The 24,498-nt window shown below is 34.6% G+C and overlaps 1 protein-coding gene across 1 annotated transcript; it reads right to left on the minus strand.

The window, feature by feature from the left end:
* Nucleotides 1–1,357: 1,357 nt before the first annotated feature.
* LOC128189072 (caspase Dronc-like) lies at nt 1,358–14,725 on the minus strand. Its single transcript, XM_052860511.1, has 10 exons — nt 14,627–14,725; nt 14,004–14,182; nt 12,852–13,623; nt 12,688–12,738; nt 12,079–12,293; nt 11,127–11,303; nt 10,343–10,562; nt 5,260–5,367; nt 4,616–4,725; nt 1,358–4,150 (listed from the first exon to the last, which is right to left on the minus strand). Exons 2-10 carry the CDS (start codon nt 14,139–14,141, stop codon nt 4,016–4,018), a joined length of 1,926 nt encoding a protein of 641 aa, XP_052716471.1. The 5' UTR covers nt 14,142–14,182; nt 14,627–14,725; the 3' UTR covers nt 1,358–4,015.
* Nucleotides 14,726–24,498: the final 9,773 nt, after the last annotated feature.

The raw sequence follows: 24,498 nt of genomic DNA on the forward strand, positions 1-24,498 counted from the left end.
AGTAGTCACAAGTATATTCTTAGATTTTGAGAGGTGCCCTGAAGTTTGAGTATATGATATACCGTAAGTTGCTGGTGCACTTAAACATGTCACCGAAAACTTTCCAGCACATGAATAAAATGTACAGGAAAATGACCCTAAGGTAGAGTCAATATGACTATACAGTATAAATGTATTAAATCTTAGAAAATCTTCTTTACACCCATACATATTTGTTAAGGTGGAATAACACACCTAGAAAAGTCACTCAAATTAATAGTAAATTATTTGATTATGATAATTAAACTACATATGTCAAATAAGCGAAAAATTTGCAGTTTGGGGATAAAAAATAAACATCTAACAAATTCAATTCAGTAAGTAACAGCAAAAGCCCCCAATGGATTTGAATTAGGGATGTACGGATCACAAGCCCAACACTTGAACCACTCGGCTATGAAGCGAGGTAAATGTTACCGTCGAAAAAATCTTTTTAATGTAACGAAATGTCGTTTCGATCTGAGGTCAGTCATTTTGTGACGATGTGTTATTCCACCTCAAAAACTAAATGCATACCCGGTAGTAATGATGTCCAAGAAGTCCTCTACCTAAATTGTAAAATTTTTTGGTCCCAGGGTCAGACCCTAGGGCGGGCCAATATGGTCAGTTGGTTAAAATGTATCTTAAATTTGATAATTTTCTGCTAAACTGTCACAATCGTGGGAGATGCAATGTTATTGTGATCATGTCCTTGTGTTAAATTGTGAAATTCACTCCCAGGCCATGGGACAGAAGTTGAGGCTTTTTATTTGAAGGGGGAGGGGGTAACTTCACGGTTAATTGTCACTTGGCAATTTTGAATAAAATATGGGGTCTATTTTAGGAAATCAACTTATTATTAAAAAAGCATGCGTGGTATGTAGAAATTAACAGTATGCAATTGCAAAATTATGGCCCCTGGAGCTAAGGTATAGATCTATACTGTGATCCAAGGTTCCCCCGACTCTTGAACCCCACCCCTATACATTTTCATTAATGAATGTTTTCCAAAAATCACTTAATGAAATGGTGCAATAATCAGAGGAGTCTCAGATTAGTGTTGAGACTTAAATATGAAGCCTAAAATGCAAACATAAGACTCTGTGACATGTCAATCTAAGGGCTATGGTACTCAGATGACCATCAAGGTCAGTGGGCCTCTTGTTATTTATCATAGTTTTCCTTCATTTTTCACGTACAACACATACCGTAATGATCCAACTCATTCAATGGCACAATCCTTCATCTTTTTTCAAAAGTAAGATGAGCATAATCACTCATGGCTACAGAAGAAGAGATTTCAAGATGTCAAAAAAAAAAAAAGAAAATTGAAAGCAGATTCAGTCACTGTTTTTTATTGGCTAATGAGATACATGTACATTCAGCATAAAGATGCATTACAGGAATTGGAAAATAACACTGGACATTGATCTACATGTACAAGTGTAATTCATTAAAAGTCAATCAGTGGACATATATTCTCCCAATTTAGTACCATTGCCTTTTCTGATTTTTTTTTTCATTGTCAAAATAAGCTTACCCCACTCATTCATTTCTTTAAAAAAAAAAGATTACTAGGTTAACAAATTCAGGTACTGGGTACACCATGTACCGTAGTAGGTGAATACCAGTATTTAAATATTGACCATCGAGGATCATGATTACCAGGTAGTTTTGTTAATCAATTTCATGTTTAAAAGCACTTAAATTGGTATTGAAAAAATATCAACTTGAAATGGAAATAACTTCTCCATTTAAATAACTTTCCAATTACCCGTAAGTGCAAATTTGAGTGACCTAAGCACGTAGTTATGAAGACTCCCAACCACATAAGATTCAATTTCGATTTGACCTGTAGAATATTTTTCTTCAAGCACAAATGTAATAATGAAGAAAATATATATAAAATAAAAAATGATGGACTTGTATGCATGCTTCTTATATGAAAGAAGTAAATGAAATAAAACTCTTTCAAAGAGTTTTCCTGACAGATAAAACTGGACGGCACTTAAATAAAGGATTAATTCAAAATAAAGTACAATAAACAAAAATGACCTTGTACACGTAATATGCCAGAGGAGGGAAATGAAACTATTGAACACATTTGGTAAAAAAGAACACATAACTGTAATCAATAAAATGAAAAAGCTACATCTAGCACAAGCAATCTTTATTAAGCAGCAATATATTTGAGATTACACAAGCAAGAGTAAATCAAGATTCAGGCATTGGATATAATATTGGCTCTCTCTGTGCAGGTTTAAGTATGATATACAAACAACATGATCATAACAGAATAAATGACCTGCTATAAACATGTAAAGACACAATTTAAGATTGAGAGGATTGAAAAAATGTGAAAAGTGTGTATGGCTAATCAAAAGAATAGACATGTATATACATATAAGAAATAATTATAAGGCTGAAATACTGCAACAAGAATACGATTATGTGGTTGAGTGCATGCGTGGATCCAGAAAATTTTACTTGGGGGGGGGGGGGGGGGGGGTGTGTTAAGGCATATGTTTGACAATTTTATAGTGTAAATTTAAAAGAATTTAAAAATTGCAGGGGGTGACTGGTCCCCCCTTTCTAGTTCTGTGCATGGAGTGACATATCAATTACTGCACAGATATGTGGATTCACTATGGAAAGAGAAGAGATCAGGGGAGAAATTTTATGTATTGATGTATATTTTTGTGTGGGACTTGATTTATGCCGGTTTTTTATTTTAAAAGATTTTTAAATTCTATACACAATTTTTTGAACACTGTATTTCACTATTTCTTCATACATCGGTATTTATCATTTTCTATGCATACTGAGTTTTTGTTTTTTTCAAAAACAAATAGCATTACTCAGTAAAATAAATCACTGAAGCTGAATTCTTGATATTGGTGATGAACCATGCACATAAACAAGTACATCAAACACACATGGATAAAACTTGGTTTAAAAAATCTTGTGACACACAAATATATAAAACTTTCTTCTCATTTGATTGTGTTCAAATAACAAATAAAGTGGATTTCAATAACAGTAACAAGCAAGTGTACAAATTCTCTTGATTTTGGCATAAAACACTGAGCAAAGCTTGGAATGCTTTATATCACAAGATTATGAAAACAATATCCTCTGACCCTCTTTTGACATTCTCATCATAAAAACAAGATGCTGAAACTCTCACTGACAAATCAAGATTAAACAATTTTATTCATTTCCTGTTTTACTCATACTCGCTAGCCAAGGGTTTTCGGTCCACTTTGCTTCCCGTATGGAGAGCAAAGTGGACTGAAAACCCATGGCTAGCGAATATAGTTTTACTAATTCAAATAAAGAGGGCTGGATGGTCATGACCATTTTTAGGCTTTATTTACCTCCTTTAGACGAAAAGTTCCAATAAAAATAAAGAAAAATGTTCAAATATTTAGATTTTTTCTTTACTTCATAATAATTTATGGCCAAAAATATCATATTTAAAAGTTTCAGGCAAATCTGATGCTTAAATCTAATGACCACTCAGTCGTCTTAAATGTGAAAGAAATGTCTTTGTGAAACAAGATATCAAAAGATGAAAAAGTCCCATGGAAGTAAACTTGACCTTTTTCCTATCAATGACCTTGACCTTTTACTAATTTAGATAGTTATCATTAACAGACTTAAATATTTAATAAATATAGCATCATATTCCATTATTTGGGAAATATTTTATACAAATATTAAATGACCATATACACATGGATTGTGTAAATATTGCATATATTAAATTTCATTAACTCATACATATCCATGACCAACAAATTTGAGAAAAATAATTATAAAAATCAAAAAAAAAAAATCAAAAAAAATAAAAATAAATCTAGCAGTTTCTGATACAAAATACAGTTTTGCTACAAACGCATTTGTTTTTCATGTATTTTTTTTTTCATTCAGAAATTTGTAGAGATATTCTGCATCAATGCATGTACACACCACTGCAATGTGCCCTTTGGCCTGATTAAACACATCCGATCCCCGGATAGAAGAAAAGATGAGGCATGCGTAGAGAGCTCTTGTATTCCGACATCTGTGACATGGAGTCCATCTCTATTTGAGGACACCGGGACACTTTTCTTGACACCAGCAAGTTTACCTGAAATTACCAGATCACTACAATGACATGCTTTTTGAAATACTTAACAAGGATAGTATTTGACTTAAACGTATTAAATGTAAACCCCAACCCATCCACCCACCTTCAAATGATCACAGTCATGGAATGACTTCACAATGACACATTAATGGAACCTTAGCCCATGATAAATTTCAATTTGTATGGCCTCTTGTAAAAGGTCTTACTGCGTAATACCTTTTCTATAAGTACATGTAAGTTTTGGGATACTGTTTACAGGGTAATATTCGCCACCATTTTGTTTTCGCCCCTTTCGCCCTCGTTGTCAGAGGGCGAATTCTATGTTGCAAATAATATCTCTCTTAACACAAATTCTAGGTGAATTCAAGACGGGGCGAAAAAGCTTGCAAGAGTAAAAGGGCGAAAACTACATGGGAAGAAAATAACCCTGTATACAGTATATAATAATTTAAACCCAAGTCTTACCCTGTGCAGCATGGTACAAATGTCCTCACTCTTAGCGTACTTCATGAAGATTTGTACCAGCGCCTCTATGTACCAGCTGCCTCGCTCCCGATTCCTCCATGCATAGTAACCTGGGCAAAAGACAATTGAATATTAGTGTCATGCTGCGAGTACATGTACCAATAAAGAAAATTGTACAGGTATTTGAAATTTGGTGTTTTAACTGTACAAGACAGAGATGTATTGGTACTGAGCCTAATTATCAAGATAATAGGGTGGTGGTCATTATATGATATTTTCCTACATCCAAAATTCATTACAGAAAACTTTGGATTTGAGTTCATTTTTATTTTCCTTTACTTTGTACAGAGCTCTTCTCTTAAGAAGATCAATACAGTCTATAAATGGCCACCATCAAGCCCACTTAAGAGGACTAAATGGTCATGGCAATTTTTTGGATTAATATAATCTCCTCAAGTAGAAGAGTCATGTAAAAATACACAGCAAAATATTCAAATTTAAAAACTAAAATAAATCTATGGATTTTTTCTTTTCTTGTTAATTTTTCACAGGCAAACAAATCAAATCTAAAAATTTAAAGAAGATCTGACGATTAATTTGCGGACCATCCAGCCTCCTTAACATGGGACAATTTTGCTCCTCACCTGCTTGTGTAGGAAAGCAAATAATCATGTCAGACTGTGTAGGAAGCTGTTTAGATCCAGTTGATCCGTCGTGTTCATCAAGGAAGGGAACACCACTGTCTAATGCTCCTGAAAAATTCAACATTCATGCATAAATATTTACAACGTGTTAATAATGCAAATGGACTTCTGGGTTTAAAAGGGGACTATTAGATGAGTGATGAAGGCGGAAGATTTCCATTTGTATTTTTTCATGTACAAACACATAATTTTTGGACTGATATGGTGTTTGAATATTACTTATTTTTTTTTTTATTGAATTTTTCACTTTCACAACACAAATATGTACATACATAACTTGTACATATGTTTATATAATCATCTTGGAAAGCTTCTAACTATTTGATTATTCTACATTATACAGTTTGTATGTAGTGAAAGTAAAGTTGGGGGGGGGGGGGGGAGAGAGAGAGAGAGAGAGAGAGAGAGAGAGAGAGAGAGTGAGTAAAGTTACTTATTTTTTTATTGAAACATCTGAGGTTGTGCTTTCATTTAACAAGTTAAGAATATTTCACTTAAATTTTACTCTTTGATTTGGCAAAATCATTAAAATCCTACAGCTGCCACCCCCCCCCCCCCCATAGGGGTTAAAATGTACATGTTATTATGCCATGTAATGTAAATAGCTACAGCACTAGATCTGTGATTGTGTGGGCCCTGATGTAATATGTGTAGAAAAGAACAAGAAAAAAAGGGGAAAAGTACTGGGAAGCCAAAATATAAATTTGTTATAGTGTCAGAGATGAATATACCATATCTTATACAGGTACATACCGAGTAATACATTCATTTTCTAAATATTTGTCAATTTAGATATATTTTCACATCTTTTTAGTGTCATTTTTTTTAGTACAAAAGAATATTAAAACAAGCTTGAACTAAAAGCATTATGGTACAAACCTTACTGATTTAAAAAAAAAATTGTGATGTGAATACATATACATGTATCACTAAGAAAATCAAGTAAGATGCAATTTGGAGTCATTATGTCCATGAAAGTACATTGAATACTTGCAATCAATTTCACTAAGAGGAATTACAGCCAAGACTTGTACATATTCTAGAGTACATGCATTTAACTATAGATCAGAAACTTGAAATCTTTTTTACATGTATAATGGTAAATAAATACTATTCAAGAATTCAATGAAAGCAGCAATTGAAGCAAGTTCTTCCAGGTTTTGACTAATTTCAAACAACAAGAACCACATGTATTGTTAGTACGTAACCAAACAAAAAAAAATCTGTGCCAAAAACATCTGCTGTTATACCAGTACAGCATCCATAGTCTTGACCTACTTGCGAGTATTAATCAAGATGTATTTTGTGCCATTCTGCAGCTCAAAAGCCATCACAGATTCTTCCCAACATTGATTTTTTTTTTTTTGCGTACATGTACAAAGATATCAGATGATGCACTCCAGTAGCTGAGAATCTCTGGCGCTACCATCACACTGTGAACCACACAACTTGCAGTGTGATGTCAAGATCATTCCGGCTTTGAACCTGATAGTTGTTGTGACTGGGTACAAACCCTAGATTGGATCAATAAACCAAACTAAATCCTAAGAATTTTTCTTTAGATATACATGACTCTATCTTTAACTCATGATACGAGGCCAGACAGTATTTGAAATGTGGATGTCAAGAAAATTTGGTGACCTTTAAACTTTTGACCTGAATACATGTATCAGTATGGGTCACCCATGTGTCATGGTCACCTGTAAAAAAACGTTTGGAGACTGTTAAGCAAAATGTTCTCAGTTAGTGGTAAGAAACTATTTAACAGGAACATATCAAATTGTTGACCAAGGACCAAGAGGACATTGACTTAAATAACCACTTATACCTTTGAAGGTTGTTAAGAAAAGGGCTCTCAAAATAAAGATCAGAAGTAAACTAGGTGGGTTTTCTACTTTTTTTAAAAATCCAATTGTCATTATCTATACTATTATATTAAAATAATAGACTTGAATTTTTGGGCTTTAATACCGAGAAATTGGAAGAGTACTGTCTTTTGTTTTATATATTCTAAACATCATTGGTACTTGAAGATTACCAATTTGTTTTTATTTTTTCTCACTCAAGCGTTGCTAATTAATAATCTAAGAAAATTCCTTTAGAAAATCTGGAAATCATCTGGATTTTTGGATTTACAATCTTGCGCATTACATTCATGCTAATTCATGGTATGCTCTTTAGTTGTTTCCACAATATCACATTTGTAAGGAACGATATTACAAATACGTGTAAATTTTAATGGAAAATTTGTCATATATTCTGTTCACCAAAGGAAATACAGGAGATTACTATAACTCAGTGCATTTAATATGAAAAATCCCGAAAGTTTCGAATGTCTACATGGTGTGTAAATTTGAAGAAAGGAAAAACAGTGGTGAAAAAGATTTCTTCCAGACCAGTCCCTGATTCTTCATTAATATGAATCAAATTTTTGGGTGAAAGGTATTAACAGCCTCAAAATGGTTTGTTATAAATAATTTGACTGTTATTTTCGATGCAGCTTCATTAATTTTCTCCAAAATCGTTTTTTGGAGTGATTCTGCAATTTTTTGCTAAATTACAGGTATTTAACTGTAATTAAGGCCTGTGCCAAGACACAGTTAGATTATTCTAACTACGCAGAATGTAGTGAAATTAATAGCATTATTGTAGGCTTAAAGCTTGGTTATGTAAATGTCAACAATACGGCGTGTCGATGTATCTATTTCGTAAATGTCCTATTATATCATATGCAATGTCAACCCGTGCACGCAAAAAGTTTGGAGACTTGCAACAAATTTCTTTTTGGGCTATTTATATAAATACATGTATATTAATACATGTAAGCTTGACCCTTTGACCTAAAAATCAATATGGGTCATCAACTTCTTGCAGTAAATCTGTGTATAAAGTTAAGTCCTTACAAACAAACTTGCTTTGTACAGTACATATACTTCCCATGACCTGCCCATTCTGCAATGTTCTAACCACCTTGGTGGAACGAGATAATTTGGGGGGGGGGGGGGGGGGGGGGCTACCCTCTCTGGAGAAATTTGGAAAACCAGCCTTGGGTCAGAGCCTTGCTGGAGAGACCAGTGGACCATGCAAAGCCACCCCGCTTAAATTGAATTTCAGCATTTTACATTTTATGACGATCAAGAGTACATAAATGCTCACACGATTCAAATGCTCACATGATTTATATAATTTAACTTATTTGAGCTTTTCAATATAAGGGGGAATTTTTACTTATCAAAAGGGGAAAAGAGAAGATTCAGGGAAAATTTTCTCTTGGTGGAAAAATACTGAATATCAGTACTGAATATGACCTTGATTAATCCTTGGTAAAGTAAATTTAAGTTATCAGCAACATAAATGAAATTTACAGCACTTACAGATGAGACCTTATAAACCAAGGCCCTTTTCATTTAACCCATTAGAATATAACTAAAATACCTATGATCAATCAGGGTGAAGTTGCAATATGATTGAAATATAACAGTTCAGATGTAGAACATAATAAAAGCACTTAACCAACATCCAGTGCCTAGGCACTCAATATTCGAAAAAAAAACCCAACCTATTTTTCCTATCATCATGATCATCTTAAATTCAATGTAAAAAGTAATCAAATCAATAAATATTCTCTGTAAGGGCATGTGGTACATTTTCTACTGAGCTATAGAACATTTGCCTACCAGACCTATAAACTTGATGACACATTTGATATCAAAAACGTGAGAAACTTGTACCTGTGCCTTATGACATTTGATCCATATATTTTTTTCCCCCTATAATGCTAAAAAATATTGGCAATTCCAGATGTGAAGAAAACTGATACTGGAAAACAAAGAATGACTACAGGTAACTAGACAGAAAAGGCCAATCTAATCAGCCATTACATAGCCTGCACTTAAATCTAAGATAATAGTGTATAGGCCTATGGGGTGATCAAATTTCTAGACCAACCTTTAAGGGCACTAAAATAATGTGTAATAAAATGAACAATAAATCAACCTCGAAAACCATAGTAATAAAAACTTGTTATCAAAAAGGCAACTCATTTTCATTTCAATTATTCTATAGATAGTTCCCTGATCTGACTGTAAAGCAATGATTAATACATTCTCCATCTTGAAAATGCATCTTTTTAAACAGGTACCAGTGCTTTGATTTATGACAACATTTTCTCATTTACATGAACCTGGTACATGTATATGGGAAAGAGACCTTTCTGTAGATTGTAAACTGCTGCAACTCAACAAGTCTTTTGTTGTTCACAAAAATCCTTAGTCATCATGCACTTTATACAGATAAATATTACATTAGTTTTTATGATACTCCATATCAAACATGCAGTTGTGCATTAACAATCTCCGATCCTTAGCAATGTCAGATAACTCTTCATTATCCAGATTTTTTGGAACAGTAATTCAACAAAATGCTTGGCTTAGTGGCTCCATGAAAATTTATTGCTTGTAACTGTCTATAGGTAAAGGGACCCAAGCCACCAAAGAAACTTTTTTAAAATTTGATCTCGCCTTGTACATTAATCCATTGTATTCACCGTGGGCAAATTTGCAATTACATTGTAAAATGCATTGATACCATTAATAAATTTCTTTTTATTTCATTTTATTTATAAAGTTTGAATGATATATAACATTTTATGAAGAAATACTTTGAGGGTCTGAGAATCTAAAGTGATTTCTCTCAGGCAAAATTCATTGCAAAAAAAGAGCAACTACATGAATTTCACACTTACATAAGAAAATCTTACATTAAATTTCACTTGAATTTTCATGTAAAGGGTATAAGATATAGTTTTGTAAAATCTTGCACAAAAAAATTAACTAGAAAATTTCAGGCAAAATACTGTGAAAGCTCATTTGAGTAAATCACATGAAATTTACATGAAGTACAAACGTCTCTGGTACCAGACAAGGAAATAGTGAATACAGAGACTATTCATTACAGTCCAACAAATTTAATTTGCATTAGATGCACATAATGATGTTTGAACAATCAAAATATCCATACATACCCCCTCTGCAAGCCTGTATCACAAAGATCTTTGGTTTTCCCACCAGGGTTGGACAATTGCTGTTGTCAAACAGCTTGAACACACTGTCCAGTTGTAATTTCCTTCCATCTGTTCCAAAAATAAAACCCTCCTCTCCATGGCTGAGAAGGCACACAAATGATGAATCTCCTTGGCGATGGGCGGAGTCAGCAGCAAACATTTCCAATTTTTGAGCAATCTCCTATAAATTTTAGTGAAGAATATCATATTTATCTTGTAATAAAACTTTCATTCTAAATATCAATAAATGCACGGCTTCAATATTTTTTCAAGACATGCATTATACATGCAGGTGGACTATATTTGGTTTTTTTAAAGCCTGATCCCATGAACTCATACCCCATGAACTACAGGGTATATTTGAAAATATTTTAATAATAGATAAACCTAAAAAATATAAACCCATAGAACCACTTTTTAAAAAACATGTAGATACAACCCCTAGGAAACATATCATTTAACAGTAAATTTTTTTCAATATACCATGAATATTTCATAGGCACTAACTACCATGCAGTCTGATTAAAACCAGCCCCTCTCGTTACTGATACCTGTTAGACCCTGTCACACCAACAAATGTGAGGAGAAGGGGGATTGTTTTAATCAGACTGACTATCATGTGTTGACAAGATAGAGAGTTGTGCTACCATACCACTTTTCTGATGACCGGACAATAAGATCCTAGAGTACCTTACAACATACAACTTTTCTGATGACCAGACAATGAGGTCTTAAGGTACCTTACCTTAGCAGTGAGTCCGTCTTTGTCGTTATACACCTGGACGTCAAAGTGGAGCTGTCTCAGCAGGTGATACAGGTTATCCCTGTCGATATCCGTGCCCCGCCTGGGTGGCTTCCCCTCCACCTCATTCACGTTGATGATTAGCGCCTTACCTCGAGGCAACCGCCTCATTGCATAGGACTGTAAAGATAAGTCATAGGTAAACAACTTGTAGGTAACATGGGACTATAAAGATATGTCACATAGGACTGTAAACAAAATTCCTTATGAACTATTTTTAAAAAGACAACAGAAATGGTTTTTAGCACAAAGTATATTACATGTACTATACAGTAAAACTTGATAATAGAAAAGTCATATGGACCAATAAATTTACTTCGTTTTATCCGTTATTCGTTATGTCCATATTAATTCGTAATAGAAAATAGAGTGAATTCACTATATATATATTTTCTTTCACTACACTACAATTTTTGCTAATTAAAGCTTAGAATGAAAAAACATTCTTTTGATACCTTTAATAATCGGATTGTAAATTGAAGAATTTATGAGAAAATAAATACATTCAAACTATTATGTTAAATGGTAGTGCAAACTTTTTAAAATTGTGAAGAAATTCATTGTAAAAGAGGTAAATTTTTTCATTATTTACCTCTACAGGACTCAAAATCTGTTCACTATATGCATGAATTCTCCATATAACCGTAAAATTTTGGAAAGATATGATAAGAATTTTACCTAGGACTCGAAACAAACTTAGCCTAACTGAGATTTCACTATGCCCGTGTTCGTAATAAACGATTTTTACTTTCTGATTTTATTTTCCCTAAACATAGTTGAATTTTATTCATAATAGGGATATATAATGTTAATAAAAAATTTACGGTACTGGTGAACTCCTTTTAAGGATAATGAAATCAATGTGAAGGTCAACTTCAATGAAATAAGAATTCACCTTCTTATAGTTGGTGATGTAGAACTGCCTGGTGGTATTGTCCACTCTGACGGTGACTGGCCCGTCCGTCAGATCTATCTCAGGGTCATCCAGCTCCCCCTGGATTCTCACCGGCTGCAGGCTACTCTGGGTCATCATTGGGGGCTCATTCTGAGATGGTTGGTTCGATTCAAACACTGTAATTTCGATTTTTTCCTCAGTTCGTTGTCTTTTAGCTAGCATTGAAAAGAATAGAAATTGTCATTGAGGAACAGTTATAATAATGTCAACTGGTGCTTTGTTCAATGCGTAACAAGAATACACTGTAATTTTTTTTTTAGGTATAGCACTGGTTATAGTGCCATGTTCAATTAACAGTTATAATGTACTAAAGTTACTTCTTTCCAGTTTAATTAAAGGTGATCATATCAAACAGTCTTTGCACTATTTCTTTGCTGCTTATGTAAGTACACACTCTATTATTAAAACACATACTCTAGAAGTAAGCACCATAATGTATTTATGATTGAAAACTATTCTGTAATTCTGTTGAAGAGAAAGATTGCACTATGTGTTTAGTTATGGATAATTTATAATTATAGTATTATTTACAGTATCATGAATTGTTACCTGGAGATTCACAGTTTGCCTCATGGTTACCCAAAGGTTTGGTCATAGCATCTAAATAGAAAATGAAAAATAGTTAACGTCTAAAACTTTAGATCTAAAAAAAAAAACTGGCTATCAAAGTAACCAAATACCAGGATTAACTATCATTGATGAAATAAATTTACCTAGAGTATCCTCCCTTTGAAGAGAAGCTGGCCTGTAACTTGGAATGTATACAACCTCTTTAGGAACAGGATGAACATTGTTATTGTACATGACAGGAATGTGTTGAGACACTGTCGTTGGAGCGACCTCTGGGGGAACCTGATAATTTGGGTCGTTGATATAGTGTTTTAAATTATGTCGTTGTTGGTTTTCCTTGAAGCTTACGTCGCTCTTGCTGACTCTATCCAAAAACACAGCATTGCTAAAGTTGTATGGCTGACCGGGATTTCCAGACACACAAATAATGGACGAATCAACAGATGAAGGCTGGACGGGCACAGGTTGAACACTGTGGGTCTGAATTGGGTGGAACACATGATCTGGTGGTGGGTGGTGTAACAGAGGCTGGAGCTGTCGGGTGGGGACTCCCTGAGACTCCTGCTGTCCCTGGGATAGGACTCTGGGCGAGGCACTTTCGGTGTGAGTGAGGAGTTGCACTGCCTTGGTGATTGGTTGAGACACTTGTGGCCCTTGGGCTGGGAGCCTGGGGGGAGAGGACTGGGGACGAGTGGGTTCTGGACCAACTGTTTGAGATTCCTGCGATATAACAGACTCTGATTTTTCATCTCTCTTCAGTTTTTCACTTTCTTCTGATGGTGGTTTTAGATAGAGATTTACAATGTCTTCCTGGCCATTGGCTATCAAAGCCTCACTCAGAGCTTCAAATCCATTGCTTTTCAGTGCTATTTTGTCCAGAAGCTCCTCTGTTTGGTCAAATGTAGTCTTCTTTGCCTTAGTAAGAAAAATAATACATATAAAAATTTCATTTTAATTTATTAAACACACATTATAAAAACTGGGGGCTACATAAATAAGGAATGCATATTTTCTACTATTTTCAAAAATCAAAACCAAGATGTATTTTAACCTGTATGCTTTTACACTGATGCCCCCTTTACCTGTATGCTTCTATAATGAGGTCCCTTTACCTGTATGCTTTTACACTGAGGTCCCCGTTTACCTGTATGCTTCTATAATGATGTTCCCTTTACTTGTTTACTTTAACACTAAGGTCCCCTTTGTATGCTTTTACAATGAGGTCCCCTTTACCTGTATGCTATTTCCCTGAGATCCCTTTTACCTGTATGCTTTTACAAAGAGGTTCCCTTTACCTGTATGCTTTTTGCGGTCCTCTGGGTGAGAACCTGTCGTGACAGAAGCTCCGTCAACAGTCCATCCTCTATGTTGATATTCTCCACCAGCTCCACCCGGTTCTTTATCAAGATGTTTTTCTTGGCCTTATCCATCATCAAAGTCCACCCCTGATGGTCAAACAGTAACTAACTCATCCCTAAAAATGTTTAAAATGACTGTAGATGGTAGACCAAGTATAATATGATTATGCCTGCAATGATATGGTGCTAAAGTTGTGGTTTCGATGATTAATTATCAAATGACAATAATATAAATCGGAATTATTTAATAAAGATACTTTCTGGAAACATTCACAAAAACTGGTATTACAGTTGCTTTAGTATAGAAACAATAAAATCATACATATTATAATTGTTGTGTACATACCAGGTTTATGCAGTTATCAGTTATACAGGTTTAAAGTCGTTTAATTAAAAACTACTGTAACTACATAGTTCTCGAAAACTTAATAACCGAAATTCGCGGGTTCGGGCTTGTTCGAAACATTTCAGGTCATAGAGTATATCACAAACCGCAGAATAGCAATCAATTAGTCAGTAATTATGCAGAGATAAAATCAAATAATGAATGGTATACTTACCGCCTGTTATTTCCTAATTGCTTTAAATTTTAAGGTTGAAAGTAAAGTTGACAAAAAAATCAAGTTTTTAAAGCGGAAAACGCACACTGGTGATCAATTGTCAAAACCTATCTGGAAGGTTACACATTTTCCGGAATGTGCAAAAAGGAAGACACCGTTAGGGCCTATATTCAATTGTTTTCTAACCTGCAATGTTGTCACGAATTTCATTGTTGAAATAAGCAATGAAATGTAATGTAATAACTTTTTTTATAAAGCACATCTATTTCTGCATTACATCAGAGACATAAATAACATTTATGTATACCTATAACCCCCCCCCCCCCCCAAAATCTTAGCAACCAAAAATTTTTCCCCTCTTAATTATGAAATCCCATATCCTTGTGGTGTGTGTGTGTGTGGGGGGGGGGGGGGGGTGGCTTGGGCTCGTATAATTTCCAACTTTTAATATCACTATTGATTATTCAATCTTTTTAAGGTAAAAGGAATTTAACAGTTATGTTTGCTGCGAGAAAAAAAAGAGTCCGGGGGGGGGGGATGGGGGGGGGGGGGGGGGGCTCACCCCTCTCTGATGCTATGTGCCTAATGATTAGGTCTACCTTTAGCCCCCCCCCCCCCCCGGTTCCGACGCCTTTGCAGTAAGTATTATGGTTTTTTGTAAATTCTTAGAAGACTGAGCGTAATCGTAAAGCTATGTTTAACCAAGTTATGGGTATGTTCAAATAGCGTCGATATGAAATTAACTTTTTCTAGACCTAAAGCTGCATGGTCCGATTTTTTGGCCCAGTTTTACAGTATCAAATAAATTGCCATACCAACCAATTATCTTAGAAAGTTATAGACTGTCGCCAACAAAAAAAAAAAAAAAAAAAAAGAAGAATAAAAAAAACAAGAAAAAACCAAAAAACAAATGCATCATGAGGTGACCGTTTGGTTTCGTTTCCCGAATAATAAGTTTATGCAGCCCGCATATTATGCATCGATTAAACAAAGCAAACTTCAGAAATATAAAAGAACAAAAAGTACGTATGCAGGTTTATTTTCTTAATTGCAAACACAATACGACTTTAATTATTGTGATATCAAAGTCGTAATAAGGTTGTACTTTTCTCGACGTAGTCTGGTACCCTTCCCATGTGCAATTCCGTTCGCGCTCTCTCTATGTTGAGTTAATTTTTTGATATTTAATTTCATAAAATTTAGTCGAGAACTTGCCATAACCAGTGTCAAGGTGACGTCACAGAACTGCTGAACACAAGTTTTGATTTACAAAACAATAATTTTCCGTACGTCAAAAATGTGTTTTCCCTTTTCGCAAAAGTTATCAAAGGCTTTCGATTTCAATTGCTTATATATACTACACACACACACCTATATGAATCCCTAAATGTTTTAGACGTGCAACGTGCAATTCTCATACCATATCATTTAAGAAATTGGACATTTACATAGATTTTGCTTCTCTACGACTATGCTAGCATCACAAAACTCTTTATATTACGAAACTGGATGGGAAACACTTGCTGGGAGAAGAAACGAAAAATTACAAACACGTATGTATAAAATTTATCACAATATGGTACCTACCCATCTTACAGATATACGAGTATTTCCTTATAATTGCATGCTTGCTTGAATCTAATTATGTTACCAGAACATCTCATAATTATAACATTCCTAAGTGTTGTCTTAATATTTGCAAATAATTTTTCCTACCAACAGCAATTGATACATGGAACGCAATACCAATAGAAATTAGAAATTCACCACTTTTAAGCTCGTTTAAGAAAAGTTGTTCCAGTACTAGGACTTCACGGCCATCTTATTTTTATCTTTGATGAACGCTATTGGAATAATTTTTTGGCCTGTATATAACGTGTATATGTTTCTGACCTTTGACACATGTGATTTATAATGAATATCATTTTGTTTTAGCAATAATTAAGTATAGGAAAGCATTTTATTGGCGTTCTACGTTTTAAGAACTTGTGTCCAATCCTTTTGTTCATACCAGCAAACAATAAAATATGTTCAAATCATTTTGATCCCGTATCTTATTACACCTTCTTGTCATTTCACCATGAAACAACTGAGATATTAAATTCTTTTGAAATCATATTTTATTTCCCCCCTGAAAATACTAGTATACAAGTTAACAGGTAAATGACCTTTACAAAACATTCAGAAATAAGCTCCATTATAAAAAAAATACACAAAAATTTGTACAAACAATTTAAATACAATTTATTTTGGATTATTACTAGTGAATAGCAAGGCCAAAGCATTTGCACACCCGTATAAAAATACGGAGGCTTGCCTGAAGCTTTGGCGCTCTTCTTATATACGGTATAAGGTGGTACTAGACGGATTTGTCGCTTTCTCTTCTCATGTATTGAGCCATGTTTCCTTTCAGGACACAAGGACCAAACTGCAATGTCATTGCGTTGAAGGTCTAAACAACAAAAACATAGAATTTTCTTTTCAAACAGAATAAATTATAATGATAAGACATATGTTCATCATTTAATGGGATTATTTTTTGATAAAGGAAAATTGTGAATGAAGTTTTGCATAGAAATTAAGATGGAGTGCTTTATGATCAAAATCATGAAAATAAGGACTGCATTATTTATATTCATAGCTGATGCATAAAATGCATTGTCTCCAACAATCCACTTCGTATTGCGTAAAATTTGACCAATCACCGGTCACCAGCACCTAGTATCGAAAACAAATGAACAAACAACCCCCACCGAAATGCAATAAAACCTTACACGTACCCTTTGCTTTTCCAAACTCTAGCCCGGCATCACTACCGGCGCGCATTTATATGGTCCCCGCTGCTTAAACGTAGTCGTCGGACCGAGGATCGAGAGGCCGATTGCTGAGCGTGATAATTTGGGGGATCGACCGAACTACCCGCGTCATGAGGGTTTATTATCAGTCCGGGTGCAGGTGCTGGTGGGGGAGGAGGAAAGGGAGGTTGATGTTGCATGCTTGGTGGTGCAGGGCCTGAAAAATACGAATGAATATTAGCTTTTTACCATATTTCACTGTGTTAAAAAATCCAAAGATCGAAATAATTTAGAAAAAAATCTAAGACGTGTTACCTATGAACTTTTCCGTTAACCGGTTGTATGCCCACTTCACAGTTAAAAAGACTAGATGACTTGCCACAATCATCGTGCCGTTCAGATTTTTTGTTTGGGAAATTTATGATGTCGTCACAAAGCGACCGATCAAGTGACGTCACAAACAGCCTTATATCGATTGTGACGTCACGCATTATTGTAAAGTCTTCATTGAAAAAAAAAAACTAATTTCAATATCTTGTTGGTAATAAAGTGGTCAAATATCAATGTGCAAAACATGGATAATACACCCATACCCAATTAATTTTGCAAAAGTTTATTTATTCGATACACGTTATTTCTTTACTCTTCCTGACATATTTCTCTGATTGTATTGTTCGAAAACAAGACAAAAGAAACATCCGAAAACACAGCAAAATAAACAATTGATTCCAATGTTAAAATGAATTATCATTTTATCACATTCTTTCAAATATGATCGGTACTACATTGATTTCATCTTTATAGTCCCCGAACTTTGCTAGCCAAGAGTTAATTCTTGAGGTTCACTTTCATGAGGAGCGGTGCGGATCAGAACCCCTGACTAGTAAAAATGCATAGTCCCAAAGTGTTGATAAATATGTTATTTCTTAAAATGTTAGTTTGTTTGACGTCGGGTTCAGTATATATTTCTCAAGTTTTCTTTTCTACTTCTGAAAACCTGAGAAACTCATAGTTATGAAGACAAGATGACCCTCTACTTTTAAAATGGTAAATTTCATGTCCTCTTGGAAGGGGCTACGACACCAGAGCAGCTACATGTAGGCCAGGTTGACTATATAAGGTTAATGTAGATAATATTGAACAATCTTCTTTACTTCTATATACTCACACTTAATATAAACTGACAGCATATTAAAATGAAAAGAAAAACCGAGAATTTTTTTTTACGTAAATTGTAAATTGCATGACGCTAGAGCAAGGATTCTGGCTCCTAGGGGAGGGGTTGCGGTCTTAAACCGATTTACGCCACAACCTCAGGGGCCTTAGGCAGCCCCAAGACTTCTCATAGAAAATATACCATACATACGTCCACCTGCTGAAAATATTCCTTAACTTTCAACAATCGAAATAACTGTATAGTACTGAACTAGTTAATATGAATTAAACTTGCACTAAAAATAGTAATGATTGTTAATTAACCCTATTCTATAAATAAAATTCAGTCACTTAGATACTGGAAACAGTACATATCTTAAAATCTGCAACAATTAAGAAATAAACAGCAATTTCAAAAGTTCACCGGGATATGAAGTTGTTTGGTCACGTGATCAAATCATGTGAAGCCCGAATGGCTTCTCAGTAGATTTGATCACGTACCAACCAACTTCATATCCCGGTGAACTTTTTAACATTGCTGTTTATTACTTATATTTACGTTTGAAAAAGACAAATCGTTCAGAGCTGTTATAATTTCCGATGGTGGAGCAGGAGAATCGGCGCTACCGCCAGGGTAAATCCACCTTTGCTTAATATAATCATGGATTTAAAAAGAAACCAAGAAACGTTAATCAAAGAACTAAGATAAGAGTTAAATTTGGCCCCCATAATTCGCCATTTTTTAAGCGTTTCGGGTACAGAAAAATGTTAACTAATTTTTTAGAAGAGTTGAGATAAAATATATTTTTCATCTATTTATTTGATTTATTTGCACCCACTGGCAGTATATGACGTCAGAAGTGACGCCATTTCTATAATTCAATCAAAATCAGCCAAAAATTGACATTTTTCCTATCTATTTACGAATGGGAAATAGAGAGCGCATGCTTGAACATGGAAAAAAATTTTGTCACTTATTAGTCTTGGCTAGATACATCTCTGATTAAAATATTTTATTTGTTCAAGAATGCACTCTATGTTTTTGGAAGGAAAAACTGCTTGAAAACAAGCTGTTTTACGCTAAAAATGTAAAAATGGCGGGAAAAGGTTGTCTTTACAATGTCGTATTTCTAAATTGTGGGCACTTGAACAAAAATGAATATTATGTAAACACATCACATACATATCTGTACTAAGAAAACAAAGAATGATAGTAAAATGATGATGTTCATTTTAGGGGGGCCATTTTAGGCCCTTATCATATATAGTCCTTTAATGTTTTTAAATAGATAATCAAAGCGGCAAGCGATAAGCGCGTGCTATGAGCATTGTGACGTCACAATCTCTCACCAGAGGGCGTATTACGCTTTGCTCAGTGAAGCTTGCGGAACGCGCCCTCTGGTGAGAGATTGACAGAATTGAACGTTTTCGCTATTCTATACGTTCATATAAGGAAATGTATTTGCAAATGTAAATATAAATATATAAATACCCGGACGCTGAGAAACGGGTGCTCTCTCCTTTATTGTTGTGTGCTGAGGAAGCAGGCGAAGATTCTTGTAGCAAATTTTAAGATGTGTACTGATTTCTGCTTGATTAATACGTCATATTTTGACAGATGACCAAAAAAAACCAAGTACGAGTACAAACCGCTGAGCGATTGGCTTGCTAGAATGTTTTCCATATCTAGTCAAAGGCAATTTGCAAAAACTAGAACTGTTATTGGTGACGAAACATTGGCTTACAATTTCGAAACAGTTAGAAAAATTGGAAACGAAAGGCTAACTAAATACTGTAGAAAGCCTGTAGTTGCCAAAAGAACCATAAACACAAAGAAGGTTCTTCTAAAAAAAAACTGACCCCCCCAAAAAAAGCTGTTACTTGTGTGGGAGCATCCGTAGGTGCATATTATATAAATAGTGCCTGTTTGGGAGGGTAACAGTTGAAATCGACACCCCGAGAAAACCATTGTCAACCGACGCGAAGCGGATTTTTGCAAATATATTTATTCTATTATACTGAATGTCAATTTTAAAGAAAACTTAAATGCTTTTCTATAGGAATGACTTGAATTCTACTGCGAACCGTACGCGCATCATTCACGCGCATGTAACAATTCGTTATGTTACCCGTTGCTAAGTGTGTTGCTAACGCTGAGGGTAATAGAACGGATTATCAACTGCGTCTAAACCAATAAGATTTTAGTATTTAACATGAAAGTATAATAATCAAGTTTGTCCTAATCAGGATCCCCGGGGGCATGGTGGGGCACAGCGGTGGGGGAGGGGGGCGAATTTTTACATAAGGATATATATAGAGAAAACTCCTTATACGCATGTATCTTCTTCTCAAAAAGCAATTGACAAGACAATTACTCATAATCAAGCATTTTGACATTTTTTAATTCTCAATTGTTAGACTGTGGCCGCTGGACAATACTGGGGTCCACACATGAAGTTCAAAGTTTGTTGTAGGTTTATGTGCATATGAAAAGAGGATCTTCTTAAACTTCTTGATAATAATCTTTTTGAGAACTGTAATGTTCAGTATATAATGACAGTGAACTCATCCAGATACAAAAGGCGCTCAATGTTTAGCATAAAAATATATGGAGAAAATGATGAAGACCTTTTTATACAGGATTTCTTTGGAGTATTTCACTACATAAATAATACTCAAACAAGCTGATTAGTCGTTGCTAAGGTGAGCGATATTGCGCATGGACCTCTAAAATTGTTTAAATTTAAATTATTTAGATACTTCAGGGAATGGTTAAAAAGCGTATACAGAATTTTATTAAAAATTAACTGATGTAAAAATTGGACTAAGACAGAGCACAAGTGAATATGAAGAAGAGTAAAGAAATAAATCAAATTTAGCAAAAAATATTGTTTATGTTTGCATATTTAAAAAAAATCGATGAATGTTTGTGACGTCATTGTATTGTCCCCTCTCTGTGACGACATCACATTTTCAAATAAAATAATCAGTGAACAGCACAATGATTGTGGCAAGCCATTTAGTGTTTTTAACTGTGAAATGGACATACAACCGTTTGACGGAAAAGTTCACGGGTAAGACAGATTCTTTTCTTATTCAATCTTTGGATTTTTCTAACACAATGAAATTTAGTAAAACCGTAGTATCGTTAATTTTTTTATAATTATTCAGGCTCTGTCCCGCCAAGCATGCAACATCAACCTCCTTCTCCCCCTCCCCCACCAGCGCCTGCACCCAGTCTGATAATAAACCCCCATGACCCGGGTAGTTCCGTCGATCCTCCCCATTTTCACGCCCAACCTCTGGGATCTCGATCCTGGGTTCTACGAGGTCTGCGCGGCGGTGGTGACACTAGACTTTAGAGATAGAAAAGACAAAGGGTAGGATACGATTTTTAGCGTAGAACATTAAATATTGCATTTTCTTTTTTTCTTTTTTTTTTGTTCAATCGTTTGTTCGTTCGTTTTTTGATACTGACATGTAAGATACGGTATTCCGTTGGTTGAAATTTTTATAAAACTCGCCATAGACGATTGGAAAAAAATGTTTATGATCAAGTACCATTTTACCATAGTTTTCATATTTGCAATACTTTCTAGACTCGTCCATAAAATCCGATGAAAAATGGATTTAGAAAATATCTTAATTTAAAATCGTGTTTACAATATAAATTTAAATTCATCTCTTTTTTTTCAGTTCAAATCTTCAACGCAGTGACGATGCAAACTAGCCTTTTGTTCACTATATGGAAGATACACTCAGTATTTAATGTAATTTACTGAGAGAAAGTGTCAAGACTGTCTGTACCCCTTTACTTGAGCAGCATACTAGTAATTAGACATGTACGCGTGTTTATAAGGGCGTGCATGCCTCAGTCTTAACAGGGACGTATATTCTAACTACATGTACATATGTTCTTGGTCCTAATTGTTATCATTTGATTAACCTCAGGATATGCTGTTTATTATATTTGTGTGTGGGGAAATGCGATACACAGAAGAATAACATTTTAATCTAATACATGTATGAATACGGATATATGCTGCATGTACATCATGTGTATTTGACATGTTCAATGTTGTTGGATATTATATTTTCAACTCGCCTTTTAGCGGCTTGAATACAATATAAGTAAAATGAATGAAACTAAGTTTATCTGGACCAATCTTAGAACACATAAATAAGGATGATAGTTTGAAGGAGCACGGACTCCCTTCAAATACATTGAAATTTGAAATTATAAAATATAACGCTACTTACTGAGATTTTTCGTACAGCACGTGCACGTGTACAACGTTTGAATTTTTGAAAAATATTGAAATTGTGAAAACGTTAAAATTGTTATTTGAATAAAATTAAGACATTTTTTATCTTTGCTTTTTTGTATTTTTTTTCGCTAAAGACTCTTTTTTCGCCTGTATACCCAGAAGTTGCACAACGGTCGCACAACTCGTCTGGTACCCTTCCCACAAATCTGTTCACGCACTCTCTACTCAATAGAACGGAGCTGTTGGAAGGATACCAGACTAGCCTCGACGTCGGGGGCGAATTTTAACGCTGTACCCCATTATGTCAAGTTTGTTTTTCAACAAATGTACATTATTTATTTTATTAAAAAATACGGTGTATTGCCTCAGAGGACTTGATGGTCATGGCCATTATTATAGGGAATTGATCTCCTTTTGAAGAAGAGCTTTATTTGAAAATATAGAAAAGTACGCAAATCTTAAAGTCAAAATTTATGGGGGGTTTTCCGCTAATTATTAACAGTTTGTGGGTAAATACATCATATCTTAAAATTTTAAGTACATGCATATCTGAACGTTAATTTGTGGACCATCGAGCCTCCTTAATTTATTGACCTGGAAAAAAAAATACTGTAAATGTCTATTCTTATAAAAATTTTTAGGCATAGTTAACCATCGTTTAAAAGCGTATAAAAAGTTGATATAAAATCGGACCAAACAGCTTTAAATCAGATGAAATCATATAAACCTACCTCTATTTTCTCAAGCTATCAGATTAATCTCATTTATGTGGTCAGAAAGGTATACTTCGAGGTGACGTCAAAACGACACCGACTTTTTTTGTTTTTGATTGGGTGAAATTAGACTATTATTTTCGTCCTGCAAATTCATTATTTGGTAAAATAAAATTCGTAGTGTTTGCAATGAGGCAGAGTTTATGACGTGGATTGGAAATTTGTCAAAATCCAGAGGCATGTTCAGCAGAGCAGGTACTCGCGAACGCTTGTCATTTTCTATACCTGTAACACAAATTTTGACAAGCGGGCGCTAACACCCGCTCTGCGAGGCGCACCTCAGACGTATATAGCTCATGTCTCTAATGACGTCAAAAAACTCGTCAGTAACAGTATTTCCCAAAGCCAACCGACGTTAAGGTCAAGATCTAGTAAATAAATGATGCCTAAAGGGTTATAAAATGAGACGGTAAAGATTCTTCATAATAATAGCTTTGTTTGATAATCTAGGATGTACCAGGGCTTAAAGATTTGGTAAACACAGTGAAAACTCATATGTCAATGTCGATGTAATATGAAGGAATTAACAACAACTTTCGCAGTTTTGTTCATTTTTGACTGATGAAATATATGAGTTAAAGCACGAAAAAGACACTCTGGAATCATTAACTAGATCTAGACCTTAACCCATTTGTATTCAGCTACACTGCTGGTGAAACCGGGGCGAGGGGTTTAGGAGACACGTATTGCTTATGTGCATTACTCTTAGAATGCTTGTTGAGGAAGTAAGCATACTGGGTTAGTAAACTAAAAAGCCAAATTCTTTACCAAAATTCACTTACGATACTACAGATCTTGCCTTTCTGTTCAAAAGTGCAAAGCTATACTTGTATGTATCTGCAATAAATACGGATTGGATTGCAATAAGTTCCTCGTTGGAA

The sequence above is a fragment of the Crassostrea angulata genome, chromosome 6 (assembly GCF_025612915.1).
Source record: "Crassostrea angulata isolate pt1a10 chromosome 6, ASM2561291v2, whole genome shotgun sequence".
NCBI classification, from domain to species: Eukaryota; Metazoa; Mollusca; class Bivalvia; order Ostreida; family Ostreidae; genus Magallana; species Magallana angulata.

Bases quoted from the DNA above. Each gene is read 5' to 3' on its own strand.
- LOC128189072 (XM_052860511.1), bottom strand. From the start codon at position 14,141: ATGATGGATAAGGCCAAGAAAAACATCTTGATAAAGAACCGGGTGGAG. The intron at 5,368-10,342 runs GTATGTATGGAT...TGAATTTTTCAG, and splicing joins GATACAGGCTTGCAGAGGGG to GAGCATTAGACAGTGGTGTT. The intron at 4,726-5,259 runs GTGAGGAGCAAA...TCTTTTGCCCAG, and splicing joins TTGCTTTCCTACACAAGCAG to GTTACTATGCATGGAGGAAT.